Raw genomic sequence first — 14,472 nt, forward strand, 5'->3', positions numbered from 1 at the left:
AGCCGATATATAGATGACTTTAAGGCAGCGTTTCATGAATATGATCATTTTGGATACTGTACTGGAAATCAATAAATGAGAACACACCCTTCATAAGACAGGCAGAGGATTGGTTGTCAATGTGAAGCTTGCATTTTGAAATCAATGCTTCATATTGTTGTCGCAACAAACTTGCGATCGGCTTACAACTAATATATTTAGAACCGGCTTTGGATAATTATCAAGATTCCCTAAAGCTGATTCTACATTAGTCACATTGTAGCGTCGCGTTGTTGCGATCCAATTAGAGTCAAACTAACTTGATGTTTATTGGATCGCAACGCTTAATGTCGAGTTTACAATAGAAATCATGGCGGTAGGATCGTAGAAAATTGGCCAATCATAGTCGATTATTCTTTTTATATTCGACTGTGATTGATTAATTTTCTATGACTTAAGATCCTACGATTGCTACTTCAATTCTATTGTAGACCCCTCATTACAAAGGCTGTGTTCCAAAATTCAATTATTAGTGCTGAAAATGTATAGTACATGTAACACAGACTGTAGATTTTCAGCACTTGCAGTGAATTTTGGAACACAACCAAAACCGATTCTTCCATTAGATATTTTAAACGATTGTTAAATATTGAATAGTCCGAATTCGGCATAATATCACGTTCATTATTGCTTCATCGTACGCAGTTCTTTGTAAATGTATCCCCTGCATGTGTAAAATGTAATTAACATGGTGCTCGGTGTCGATGAGAAGGAAGAGGTGCCACAAAGAGGTGTCGAAAATAAATGCGACATTACAGATGTAAATTTTCATTCGATAATATCATTGAACATCATCAGCGTGAAAAAACGCGCGAAATCAGCGGCGAGTATCATAATCTCATCTCGTTCGGTTAATTCTCGATCGATTGTCTCGCGACTTGAACAACCAATACGTGGTCTAAAACGAGGGTGTAAACTGGAGTAAACTCATATCATATGTGTCATTAGATACATTCTTGTTTCTCTTTTGAGAAACCAGTCGCAGCGCGATTTTTGATGATTTCGGAAGTAGTTGCGTGATGGTATCGCTTAGAAAAATGCAAAATGAGAACAGCGGATCAGTGTCAGAAATCATGCGTACAAAATGATATGGAAACACATTTGTCAGACCTGATGACAATTAATCACAAGAAATTCCTCGACAGAGACGCACTAGGTCTTATTGTTTTACCTGGTCCATTTACTTCCATCTTGAATCTTTCGTTCATCAAAGATCTCGAAAATTCGGGGGGCAAGATGTTTTTATTCGAATTTGAAGTGTAACTTTGATGTTTATATTTATCGTGATTCACAACAGAGACGAGAATACGCTAATTGATGGCAGCCAATTTAACAGAAGGCCGAGAATGTCATTCGATATTTCTAATCATACTTCTAATCTAATTGATGTATTCTGTTGATAGATCATGAATGGTATACATGCAGATTAATAATGCGGACCGTACTCCTGCGCTGAAGTTGGAGTGGTGATGTATGCTGTAGGGACGAAGTATTGGGACATACTTGTCTGCTGTTTATGTCATTTTTGTTAAGTGACGAGTCATGCCCGGCGAACCACCAGCCACAGCTGGAAGTAAATCCAGTAGCAAAGCAAAGAGGATCTCTATACCTCGTGTGCAAAGCAGTACCGACACAGAACTACAGTCTCAACAGAGTCAGAGCGGTTCGACCCCACTGCAACCCACTGCGTTGCACTATGTTACCTTCCGTTCGGAGTTAGAAGACAGCCCCATCCCATCGGCTGTGCGATGCCGTTTGTATGATCTCTTTCAGCAAATTGAAAAGGAATTTGAAATGTTGTATACGGAAAATCTTGGGTGTAAGTATTTTTTATGAAAAATTCAGTCACTTGTACTATGTTAAATTAGTATGTACTAAAAGTTGCTATATATATACACATATATATATATATATATATATATATATATATATATATATATACATACACATATAAAATTAACAAAATTAAATGTAAAGACATGTAAAGATAAATATTTTAAACGATTAAGTGTTTGATAATGTCACACTAACAGATTGTACATATATTATTTCATTGAAAATTGATTACCTATATTATGCCACTGTATTTAGAGAGATAATTTATATAAAGCAATCTTAAAAATAAAAATAATAATCCAATGTAATGCAAGCAATTAAATTCATCATTATTTATTTATTTAATTATTTATTTCACTATTTAATATAGCTGTTATATTGAATCTTTCATTTCTTATTACAGTGCAAGAGAAGATCGACATCCTAAATGAAAAACTCGAAAGAGAGTGTTATGGATCAGGCGAGCGCAGTTTACCTCCAGGAGATCTTACGGATTATCCAGAAACAAAAAATCTATCTAAGCAAAAATGTAAGATTATTATAATATTAATGTCAATATTGATGTAAAAATACAATTTGTGTGTTACATTATTAAAAGAATGTTTCAAAAAAGTTCAAATTATCACTTAGAAGACTATTAGAGAAATATAACATTTTCAGATAATAGTATTCATTAAACTATACCAAAAATTATTTTCTTAAATTATTTTCATTTCTAACAATTTAATTTATGTATTTTTTATTTAGTTTCATAAGTGCCATACAACTTTAAATATTTAAACTTTTTTTTAAATATTTTATATAAATATCCTATTTATTATCTTCATTATATAATTTTATGACGTATTTTCCATTCATCTATCTATTCCAGGAGATTTAATAAGAATGATACAAAAGATAGAATACATAGCTAGTATATGGTAATGATTTTTAAAACTCAATAATTTTATTACGTTATATATTCAATTCTTGGATTGTAATAAGAATTCTTCTTTATTTTGTAGCAATGGGTGCAAACTCGGCGCAAAAAATTAAAACTTCTCACAAATTAAAAGCACAGACTAGTAAAATAGTATCAAGCTTTAAAACTCCATCTATGAATTGCACTATGCAAAAAGAGTATATGGGTCATCGAGATGGTGTGTGGGAAGTATCTGTCGGCAGATTAGGTCAACCCATCATAGCGACTGCTTCTGCTGATTATACAGCACGTATATGGGCAATAGATAATAGTCGATGTTTATTACAATATATTGGTCACAATGGATCCGTGAATTCGGTTCGGTTTCATCCAAATAGAGAATTGGCTTTATCGGCGAGTGGCGACTGTTCCGCTCACGTGTGGCAGGCAGCTGTCGATTGGGATATGTCAAAAAGAGTATCATCGTTAGAAGAACTTCCAATAGCGAGTTCTGAACGAACTATTGCTAATAATCTAATCAGTAATAACGACGAACAAGACGATCCCCCGACTCTGAGGACGCCGATACGTGAACTTTTGGGTCACACGAACGTTGTAATGGCTGCAGATTGGCTTTCTGGTGCTGAACAGTTAGTCACAGCTTCTTGGGACAGAACAGCAAACTTGTACGACACGGAAACCGGGGAGATTATACACACACTATGCGGACACGATCAAGAATTAACTCACGTGTCGACTCATCACACACAAAAATTATGTGTTACGTCCAGTAGAGACAATACATTTCGATTGTGGGATTTTAGAGAATCAATCCACTCAGTTTCGGTATTTCAAGGTCATACTGAGTATGTATATTGATAAGAACAAATTTTTTTTCTAATTAATATTCTGTTTATTCAGTTTATAACATTAAATGCGTAAAATTAATAAACATGTCTCTCTTATAGAACAGTAACGTCTGCAGTCTTTACGAGGGAAGATAAAATTGTATCTGGTTCAGATGATAGAAGTGTAAAAGTATGGGAATTGCGTAATATACGTAGTCCATTAGCGACAATACGTGGAGATAGTGCTGCTAATAGATTATCAGTTTCTAGTACTGGGATAGTGGCAATACCACACGACAATAGACAAATACGTTTATTTGATCTAAGTGGTCAACGTTTGGCAAGATTACCTAGAACTAGTAGACAGGTAAGAAAAGATATATTTTTATAATTGCATAGCAAAACTTTTGTAATTAGTTTTGTAATTAGTTGACTAAATTAATAATATAATGGTTTAACTGATATATATACATTATTTGTAATGATAGTTAAAAGGAGAGTTTGAGATCGTTAAAATAAAAAGTTACACATCAGTTATTATTTTAATATTCTCAGATTTAAAGATTTATATATAAAATGTAAGAGATTTAAATCTCTATTTTGCTGTTTCATATTGTATCATTATTGCAGTATATAAAATTGCGTAACACAAATTTTTTTATTCTTGAAATATATTATTTAAATTACAAATATATCTTATTAAAAAATGATATAATTATATTTGCAGGGACATCGTAGGATGGTGTGTTCTGTTGCTTGGTTGGAAGACAGCAATGTGTGTAATTTATTTTCTTGTGGTTTTGATAGACTAGTATTAGGTTGGAGTATTCTTCCCGTTAAAGATGCTTGAACATCAAAAACTGTGTGGTTTTATCGAATATTTTATGTCATGTTAGTGTGATATTGGAAATATTTAGGTGCAATTTAGATATGGAAGTACATATGTAACCATACAGTAAAAATCCAGCAATTAATCCAATCAATGATCCTCCCCTTCCACTCTTGCAGACAACTGCAATAAAAAAAAATCGAAATATATTGTATGTATTATTAAATAATTGATCAAAGATAAATTATAAATAGAATGTAAATTTTGAAGTTGCAATAAAAATTATGAATGTCTTACGTAAAATGTACATTTTTAAGTGCATTTTTACCTGAATATGCAGTTAAAAGACATAAAACGGTGTAACCTTGAATAAGAAGGTAATATGGACCCGAGGCTATGTGCTGCCACACTATTCCAAGTAATCCCAATAATTTACCACAACCTCCGACTATTAGAGCGCAACTTAAATCTTTTATGCTGTATTTATATGGTTTTTTGCCAATAATAAACCATTTTAGTTCAGTCACTACAATAACCATACAAATGAATGCTGCAAATGCTAGTGCTGTGTGTAACAGCAAATTGTAAATATTGCAATGATCTTGTAATCCATTATTGTGAACTAAATCCATTTTTGACGCAGTTAATTCTGTTTCGTTTATGTCACATAAAGACCAAGCCCTGAATGATTCAGCTAGCCATAATATTATACTTATCTTCCAATATGACTTAAAATTGCTATTGTACAAAAGATGTCTGTAAGCTGGTTTTTCTATCAGAATAAGATCTACAAAAACTATAACAGGATCATATTCAATATATTTGTCAGCCAACAATCCACATTTCTCCTAAAATAGTGTAAAATTGTCAGTGCAATATATATAAAAGCATGAGTTCATGTTTTACTTACACATTTTAAAATTTTAAGAACACTAGGGCAGTATCTCCTAAAAAGCTCTTTGCATTCAGCTCCACAATTTATGCAAATATACATTTATAGATAACCAAATATCTGAAATATCAATAATGAATATAATTATATATATATATATATATATATATATATATCTGAAATATCAATAATGAATATAATTATATATATATTTGAAATAATCAATAATGATTTTATATATATATATATATATATATATATATATATATATCTGAAATAATCAATAATAAATATAATTATATATATATATAATGTACGTGAATTTATAAAAATAGTATTAACTCTTTAATTTCAGAAATAAAGGAGGACAGTCACTTATGTGTTGGAATGCTTATTTACTACACTTTTATTTGCTTGCTTATATCGAGATTCAGCAAATACTGACTTGGAGAGAGATTAACTCTCTCTCTAACGGTTTATATCTTCGTCAAGAAATTGTTCTCTATTTCTTTTAGCATTCATGATACTCCAAATTTAGCAGAAATATTACATCACTCACATTCAATATGTCTATTAATAATGATACATCTATAAAGAAAGATTTAATCTTGAGCTAATGGATTCAGTGATTACAAGAATAGGAAATTATTAGATGAACTATAAACTTTCATGTAAAGGTTTGTTCTTTTTATCTGAATTTTTTGCTCGGTTCACATTTTCTCTTTTTTTTCTACAATACAAAGAAAAAAGGAAAAAAGGAAACTGCGCAATAAGTTTAGCTACAATAATAGATCTATAAATAAATGACCTAGACTGTTAACATTATGAATTCAATTGAAAATTCAAATGAAAGTGGAGGCAAGTAGTAGATATAGGATGTTTGGGAAATAATGATAAATCTTTCGTATAGGGGTAGAATGGATTAAACTGAGAAGAAAAGTCTCTATCATTTTGCAATTTTCGCAATAATTAATAAGATATTAATTGCTAAAAATTATCGAAAATTGGTCTTCAATAATTTTTTACTCAAATACTACCAACTTTACAAAAAAAACTGCAAGAAACAAAAATTGTTTATTTTCTTCTCTTAAATTTCTGAGAATTTTTTTAGAATTTTTTAATACCGTATTTTCTCATGTTGGAGAAAATGCAGTACTAAAAAGTTGATAAAAAATTCGTAAGTTCTATGAGAAGAAAATAAACAATTTTCATCTCTTGCAGTTTTTTTGTAAAGTTGATAGTATTTGAGTAAAAAAATTATTGAAGACCAATTTTTGGCAATTTTTATCTTTATAATTGGATTATCAATTTCAGTTGAAAATTGCTATGTGATTAGATTCACATGTACTTTATTTTTGCAATGTTTAAAATTTGTAAGAATTTTCAATTGTAGAATCTTCCTTGTGTTACTCGACAGTAATACAAATATACAGTAAAAAAGTCCTCTATTATTTTGCAATGCTCACAATAATTAACAAGATATTAACGTTTAAAAATAGCTAAATATGCGCGTCCGCCCGATCTATTATTGTCGAAGACCCACCAAGCGCACGGCACGCCTGCTAGGCTATTCCCACTCCTCGCGGCCCGCGCGCCGGGCACCCAATGGGCCTTTGACAATGGTACCTTTGACAATAGTAGAGCGGGTGGACGCGCATATTCGACTATCTTTAAACGTTAATATCTCGTTAATTATTGCGAGCATTGCAAAATAGTAGAGGATTTTTTTATTTAGAGTCCGCTCTACCTGCTCGAAACGAATGGGGTCATATATTCTTGCCACCCTGTATGTATACTTTCTACAAAAGCCTATAGCTATATAATACGATGAAAGTTGTAGGGTACGGGAGTGGTGGAATACAGTAATATAGCGCATCTCGATTTTAAGGCATACAGTTTGGTTTTTACATTGTTATAAGATATATTGAATATGGTTCAACAAAATTCAAGTGTATCTCTGCCAACAGGGCAACAAATGCCCATTTTAGGATTTGGAACATGGCACGTAAGTTTATAAAGAAATTGTCTAACCCAGCAAACGAAAATGGATTAAAATGGATTGAAATTTTTTTCTATTCGAATGCGTATTTTAAAAATAGCGAATACTTTTTTTGGATTTAATTGGATTCAATTGAATTCAATTAGATTCAATTGGATTGAAAAACTGCATTTCTTATTCAAAATTTTGAATTGAATAGTATTCACAATGCACAGAAAAAGCTAATATTATTTTTAGATTGAAAGGCATCAGAATCCATTTCAATTCATTTCAATCCATTCTCGTTTGCTGAACTCAAAATTGAAATGGATTCTGATTTTCAGAAATATTGATTCACGAATGTTAAAATGAATGCTTTTCAATCCTGAATGCATTTTTATTTATTTATAAAAATTGCATGGAGCACATCTGTATGTCTGTCAATCTAAAAATAAGCTTTTCTGTGAATACTGTTCAATCCAAAATTTTGAATAGGAAATGCAGTTTTTCAATCCAATTGCATCCAATTGAATCTAATTGAATCCAATTGAATCCAATTAAATCCAAAAAAAAGTATTCGCTATTTTAAAAATACGTATTCGGATAGAAAAAAATTTCAATCCATTTTAATCCATTCTCGTTTGCTGGGGGCATTAATTTCTAATATCATATTGTCTATCTCTTTGTGAGATAAAAAAGAATTTTCTTATTCGAGGATACCTTGTGTGTGTGTGTGTTTTGTTTGTTTATTTATAAAGATATGTTTATAATATATCCGCAGGCAAGCGGAGAAGAACTAGAAGCAGCTCTGGATGCAGCTCTGGAAATGGGATACAGGCATATCGATACGGCTGCAGTATATGAAAATGAACGTTTTATTGGTAACGTCTTAAAAAAATGGTTGGATTCGGGCAGGATTAAAAGATCCGATCTGTTTATTGTGACAAAGGTAACACTAGAATTATACTATTATATTTATTTTAGACATAATATAAATATAAATCTACATGCAGAAATAAATAGATAGAAAAGAAATCTCATATTATCTGCGTATTAGCATGTCACCGCATGATCTCCGAACTGCATATTAAATAGTATGTATATTTTAGCGAGATAATTCGAGCTATTTATATTTCCGTTCATTCACCTGTGTAAATAATGTAAATAGTAAATGACTAGAAATCCCACAATGTAATTCAGATGTAACTGATGATTATATTACTCAGTTATTATAATAATAAAATAAGTAGAAATAATAAAATTTGTTATAATAAAATAAACGGCGTAGTCAATAATAAAACTATATTAGAGTTGAACAAAAACGGTAATGCCGTTTATTTTATTATAACAAATTTTATTATGTTCAATTCTATAGGTACCTCCTAATGGAAACAGATCTGGTGATATAGAAAAGTGGCTGAAAAGATCGCTTCGTAATTTGCGTTTAGCCTACTTAGATTTATATCTTGTGCATACTCCATTTGCATATCAAGATGCTGGAGAAGAATTTCATCCTCTTAATGAAGAAGGAGAAATAATGATTGATACTGATACGGATCATCTACAAATTTGGTCGGCAATGGAGAATCAAGTGCTGGAAGGACGTACTAAAGCGATTGGATTAAGCAATTTTAATATAACCCAAATAAAAAAAATATTGAACAACGCTAAATTACCTGTTTCCAATGTACAAATAGAATTACATGTTCATTTCCAACAGAACAAACTGGTATCTATCTTATCTTATGAATTTTTGTTTGTATTAGGTGTACAAATAAGTTTTTGTCAATGCGATAATTTTTTATCAAAAATTAAGCATTTATTGAAAGAACGATACATAATGTTTTATTGATGTAAGTAAAAATGTAAGTGCAAGTTTTTCTTGCGTTTGGCACGAATCTTCATTCAATAATGCTTCCAATTCCGCGTCTTCGTACACTTTCGGCCGCTACGTTTTTTGTCTTCGACGTCAAATTCACCGTTCTTAAATTTTTGAAACCATTCATGACAACTTCTCTCACTTAAGGCAGCTTCACCATATGCTTCTACAAGCAATCGATGAGCCTCAGCTGCAGATTTCTTCAAATTAAAGAAGTAAATCAAAAGTTCCTGCAAATAACGCTTATTCCGCTCAAAACTCGGCATTTTCGCACAAAAAAAAATATATAATGCTGATACAAAATCGCTAGTATTTCAAGATTATATTGTTGACAGATGTTCAACCTTACGATATAATGTTTTACATCAGACAATTTTAACCATAGCTTGCTAGTGGCGTCGTCTTTTGTCAAACGGCGGAAACTTATTTGTACACCTAATACTTTATATGCTATTTCTTTCTCTTACGGGTAGATAGAACAGATTAAACTGAAGAGAAAAATCTTTTACCATTTTACGATTTTCATAATAATTAATCCATGTAACAAATCAAACTAATAAAGACTCCCAGCAAACGAGAATGGATTGAAATGAATTGAAATGGATTCAAATTTTCAGAAATATTGATTCACGAATGTTAAAATGCATTTCAATCCTGAATACATTTTTATTCATTTATAGGAATTACATGGAGCATATCTGTATGCCTTTCAATCTAAAAATAAGCTTTTTCTGTGAATATTGTTCCAAAATTTTGAATAGGAAAAGCAGTTTTTTAATCCAATTGTATCCAATTGAATCTAATTGAATCCAATTGAATCTAATTAAATCCAAAAAAGCATTCGCTATTTAAAATACGCATTCGGATAAATAAAAATTTCAATCCATTTTAATCCATTCTCGTTTGCTGGACTCCTTATAAACCAAAAGAAATTGGAAAAAAAAAGAGCGCTAGGAGTAAGGCGCAGAAGACGTCAAATAATACACCTGGCATTTAAATTCTCGATGTAGGAGTGCCCAGGATGACAGGATAACTTTTATTCACAGTTTATATATGTTAATTTATGTTGTCTCTGGAAGGCTCAAAAGTGAGCCGAAACATGTAAGCGCGTTTAGTAGAATGAAGAAGTTTTACGTTTTATAGATGTATTATTTGCGCGACGTCTTCTACGCCTGACTCCTAGTGCCCTTATTCTTTTCAATTTCTTATAATTAATTAAGTAATGAAAAATTTTTGACGTTACGATGCTAATTATTCGAACTGAACGCCATAATTTAACGTCTTTGATTTTTTTAAACTGTTGACTGAATATTAAAAAAACCTGTTTTCTGCTAAAAAGTATGGTTTTACGTATCATTACGACACTGATAATTTATATTTCGATAATTAATGATATAAATAATATATTATATTTCAATAAATAATGATATAAATAAAACTATAATAAATGATAATTGTATTTATATTTCGATAATTATAAAATTATCAGTGTCGTAATGCGTTCGTGGAATCACAATTTTTAACATCCGAAAAACAATTTGAAGAAATCATCGATATAAATGACAATCTGAATAATTAGTTTCGTGACTGTAATCTAAAATTTATTAATCTAAAAATGTATATTGATATTCTTTGTATCACAGATGAAGTTTTGTCAGGAGAACAACATCAGTGTAACGGCGTACGCTCCTTTGGGTTCACGTGGATTTGTTGAGAAAATAGGAAAGGGAGACGTTGTGCTGCACTCATTAAAAAACGTAACTGTATTAGAAATTGCGGAAAAATACGAAAAAACATCTGCACAAATATTACTTAAACACATAATTCAAAAAGGTATAGCGACTATACCAAAAAGTGTTGATCCTTTGAGAATTAAAGAAAATATTGAATTATTCGATTGGGAACTCGAAGCTGAAGATGTTAACAAGTTAAATGCTTTGGATATGGGCGAATCTGCACGCGTGTGTGATTTCAAGTCAGGTTTTTTTAAAAGTCTATCAAAGCATCCAGAATTTCCTTTTTAAGATTATCATATAGGCTATCCCGAAATTAGGTAATGAAAATACTATAGCAAAAGAGGTTTCAAAATATTAAGTAAAAAATTATTTGTAAATTTTTATTTTGGTCTGAACAGTAGTTTTTGAGATAATAAGAATTTAAATATGATCAATTACAGACTGCGTTTAGATGACCATCTGTTCTTGAATCATGCTTACGATAGTAGCTCAGCAAGCGCTGTCAAGTGCGTATTTCTTATTAATATTAAATCAGGTAATCATTTAAAGATCTACAATTGGCCATATTTAAATCTTTATATTTCAAAAACTACTGCTAAAAAAAATTTCCAAATAACTTTTTACGTAATTTATTAATTTTTCCAAAAAAACTTTCTTGCTATGATATTTTAATTCGTAAACTTCGGGATCCTGCATTATGCTAAGTTCACTCTTTTTTTCTTTCTCACTGTTATTACGTATATTATACAATTTAAAGATTGTCATTGCATGCAAAATTATCGTAATCAAATAAGGTATCTGTTAGAATTAATATTACGATTAATTATTAATTATACTTATTTTGTTTTTTATATAGCAATTATGTAGCAATTTAAAAATTGTTATTTCATATAAAACTTTATCGTTATCTAGTACGCAATCAATATTTATTGCATCAGCTGCTAAATTTATATAAATTTCTAATATCTTATCAAATGTATTGTTTAAGCATCCCGGGAAAAAATATTTTATATAAAATTATATATAAAACATTTTTTCCTGGGATATACTGGGCACCCATCATAGAACAAATCCGAATGTATTCCAATCAGAATTAATCCGTTTTTTCTAGAAAATTTTAATAGAAATATCTAAGGAATAATTGAATAATTCCGATCAGAAATCTATTCCGACTTATTATATCATAGATATGATCAAACAAAATTGTCAAACAAATAATTTTATAGACAATAAAAGTAATACAATTATATACAAGACGAATTACATCGATTTTTATAAAGGTTCTTTTACTGTTATAAAATTTTTTCTGCTAAAAAGCAAAAAATAATGATTATAGTGTTAATAATTTTAGATTTATATAAGTTGTCACATAAACTTTTTTATGCAATGTATAAACAACTGAATACAAAGATGACTTTTTGGAAAGTGCTTCCAGTTGGAAGAATTATCTCGTTTCGTACCATCACATAAAGATGACAAATATTTGTCGGGTTATACTTGAAAATGTAGAATGCTTTCACATTACCTTACCTACTTTCATCTCAATTATTTCAAACTGTTGACTTTATGATTTTTCTTCTTTACTTTGTTAGGTAAATTAAGACTCAAGACACATCTGATCTTACTGATCGCACAATTCGTCGAAATATATAAAAGTAAACATATTTTACATGCACACTTCGCACTGTTTCACAAACATAGAGAAATGTTTGAGAACAGTAAATAAACCTAGTATTCAGATAGAAATGTTGATTGTATTTATAATAATTTTATTATCTAATTTTAGATAATAAATAATATAATAATTTTAAATAATACAATAATTAAATAATACAAACATAAATTCTTTTTCTGGAAATGGATTAACGATATTAATGTTAAACAGCGTTAGGAACGTTACTTTATAAAAATAACACATTACTGTTACTATTATTTTTTTTATTATATGTCATTCGTTATTAATTTTTATAATACAATTATTCGTTACTAATTTTTAAAAGTAATGCGTTATCGTTACGATTACTTAGAAATAACAATTTGTTACTTTTTTGTAATGCTAAAATAAGACATTAGATTTAAAAATTATGTTATTTTATAATCCATATTAAATGTAACAATCAATAATAAATATTAAAACTAATTTCTATACAAAGTGTTCTGAAATTCACAAGTTGAAATACCACAAGAGAAAATTCTAAAAAAAATGAATAAATTTAAAAAATATTTGCCATTTTTCATTCCGATTAATTGTTTTTGAGATATAAAGATATTAATTACAGATTACAGTTAAACAACTATATGTCCGTGAATCGTCATCACTAACTACATCATTCGATAAAAAAAAAGACTTTTTCGAATATTGAAATAAGACAATTAGTTATTTCTCGTAGTTTTTTGGATCTTGATAATACGAATCTGGTTTTCGAACTGTTCCATTACCTCACAATTTTGAGAAAATTTGCAGTAAAAAAAAAATATTTTCAAACACTTAGTCATATTGTAACTACGACATATCAGGTGCCGAAGAAATTTTATTGCAATCAAAATGAAATACATTCTTAGGACTTTAAACACTCAAAAGGAATTTACAATATCGACTATGGTTAATAAGATATTCAAGGTTAAATGGAATTTATATGGTAGATTTAATATGATGGATTCTCAAAACTTGAAAAACTATTCAAATTATTGCGAAAATTTATATATATGAAAATCTTTCGTAATTTTGAATTTATCAATTTTGACATTGATTCCTACTTACTCTAAAAGTCATCTTAGCCATTGAATGATATTGAATCGTAACGTCAGAAGCAAGGAATGACACATTAATTTTTGTTACGTACATTTACGTATTTGTAAATAAAGACAATTTGGACAAAACAAAATAAGATTGCTTTAAAATATTTGTTATTAAAAATGGACAAAAACTATGCTTACCTCTCTTAACAGTTAGTAAATAATCGTATTTTATAGAAAAGTAACTTATGATTAAACTTATGGATTTTGTTTTGATTATATTATCAAATAGTTACTGTATATATACATACTTTTTTCCTAGTCCTGTGGGAGTGTCCAAGTATCAACCTATTATTTAACACTTTTTTTATATGTTCCACCGGCTGATGGAAAATTATCTTCCATAAATACAGCATACACATTCATATACTGATTTGACATCACAATTGCAGGTTAGGATCGCAGTGACAATGCGCACGCGCCAGCCGGATTTTTTAATTAAATTTATGAAAAATTTCTTTTTTTGTTTTTAATATGCCGATATATATTTTTTTTTGCACATTTCAACTTTCTCAACAAGATTATGACAGCATATATTATCGAATTCAGCACATTAGCGAATTAAATATCATCTCAAACATTATCTCAAATAACAAATAGAAATGATTTAAAAGATAATAAACAAACATTTCAATATACCTCTAATAAAACAAAATACCCATTTAAAATAAATCGTAAAAAAATTCGTTATATTATCCATTTAAGATAAATAGATAATATAACGGATATTTTTAATAA

The 14,472-nt window shown here is 29.6% G+C and overlaps 3 protein-coding genes across 15 annotated transcripts; 2 read left to right on the forward strand and 1 right to left on the reverse strand.

Moving 5' to 3' along the window:
- Positions 1–547: 547 nt before the first annotated feature.
- Positions 548–4,756, forward strand: Wdr37 (WD repeat domain 37). 6 transcript variants are annotated; one of them, XM_011057256.2, is made up of 6 exons: positions 548–1,195; positions 1,443–1,858; positions 2,279–2,404; positions 2,880–3,642; positions 3,745–3,991; positions 4,352–4,756. In XM_011057256.2, exons 2-6 carry the CDS (start codon positions 1,582–1,584, stop codon positions 4,472–4,474), a joined length of 1,536 nt encoding a protein of 511 aa, XP_011055558.2. In that variant the 5' UTR covers positions 548–1,195; positions 1,443–1,581; the 3' UTR covers positions 4,475–4,756. The 6 variants fall into 6 exon arrangements, with proteins under 6 accessions (XP_011055558.2, XP_011055554.2, XP_011055551.2 ...); XM_011057252.2 differs by having other exon boundaries at positions 548–862; XM_011057249.2 differs by having other exon boundaries at positions 548–799.
- On the reverse strand, positions 4,148–14,331 carry Arv1 (ACAT-related protein required for viability 1). 2 transcript variants are annotated; one of them, XM_011057257.2, is made up of 4 exons: positions 13,986–14,331; positions 5,364–5,465; positions 4,782–5,301; positions 4,148–4,636 (listed from the first exon to the last, which is right to left on the reverse strand). In XM_011057257.2, the coding sequence occupies exons 2-4, from the start codon at positions 5,445–5,447 to the stop codon at positions 4,512–4,514; spliced, it is 729 nt and encodes a 242-aa protein (XP_011055559.1). In that variant the 5' UTR covers positions 5,448–5,465; positions 13,986–14,331; the 3' UTR covers positions 4,148–4,511. The 2 variants fall into 2 exon arrangements, with proteins under 2 accessions (XP_011055559.1, XP_087259494.1); XM_087403368.1 differs by lacking the exon at positions 13,986–14,331 and adding an exon at positions 5,688–5,862.
- Positions 6,638–13,090, forward strand: LOC105146770 (1,5-anhydro-D-fructose reductase). Of its 7 annotated transcripts, none has more exons than XM_011057259.2 (5): positions 6,638–7,131; positions 7,313–7,346; positions 8,105–8,272; positions 8,699–9,052; positions 10,846–13,090. In XM_011057259.2, the coding sequence occupies exons 1-5, from the start codon at positions 7,106–7,108 to the stop codon at positions 11,224–11,226; spliced, it is 963 nt and encodes a 320-aa protein (XP_011055561.1). In that variant the 5' UTR covers positions 6,638–7,105; the 3' UTR covers positions 11,227–13,090. The 7 variants fall into 7 exon arrangements, with proteins under 7 accessions (XP_011055561.1, XP_087259493.1, XP_087259492.1 ...); XM_087403367.1 differs by having other exon boundaries at positions 6,640–7,240; XM_011057260.2 differs by having other exon boundaries at positions 6,642–7,240; positions 7,313–7,350.
- Positions 14,332–14,472: the final 141 nt, after the last annotated feature.

This window comes from Acromyrmex echinatior, chromosome 2 (genome assembly GCF_024713525.1).
Source record: "Acromyrmex echinatior isolate Ae372 chromosome 2, ASM2471352v2, whole genome shotgun sequence".
NCBI classification, from domain to species: Eukaryota; Metazoa; Arthropoda; class Insecta; order Hymenoptera; family Formicidae; genus Acromyrmex; species Acromyrmex echinatior.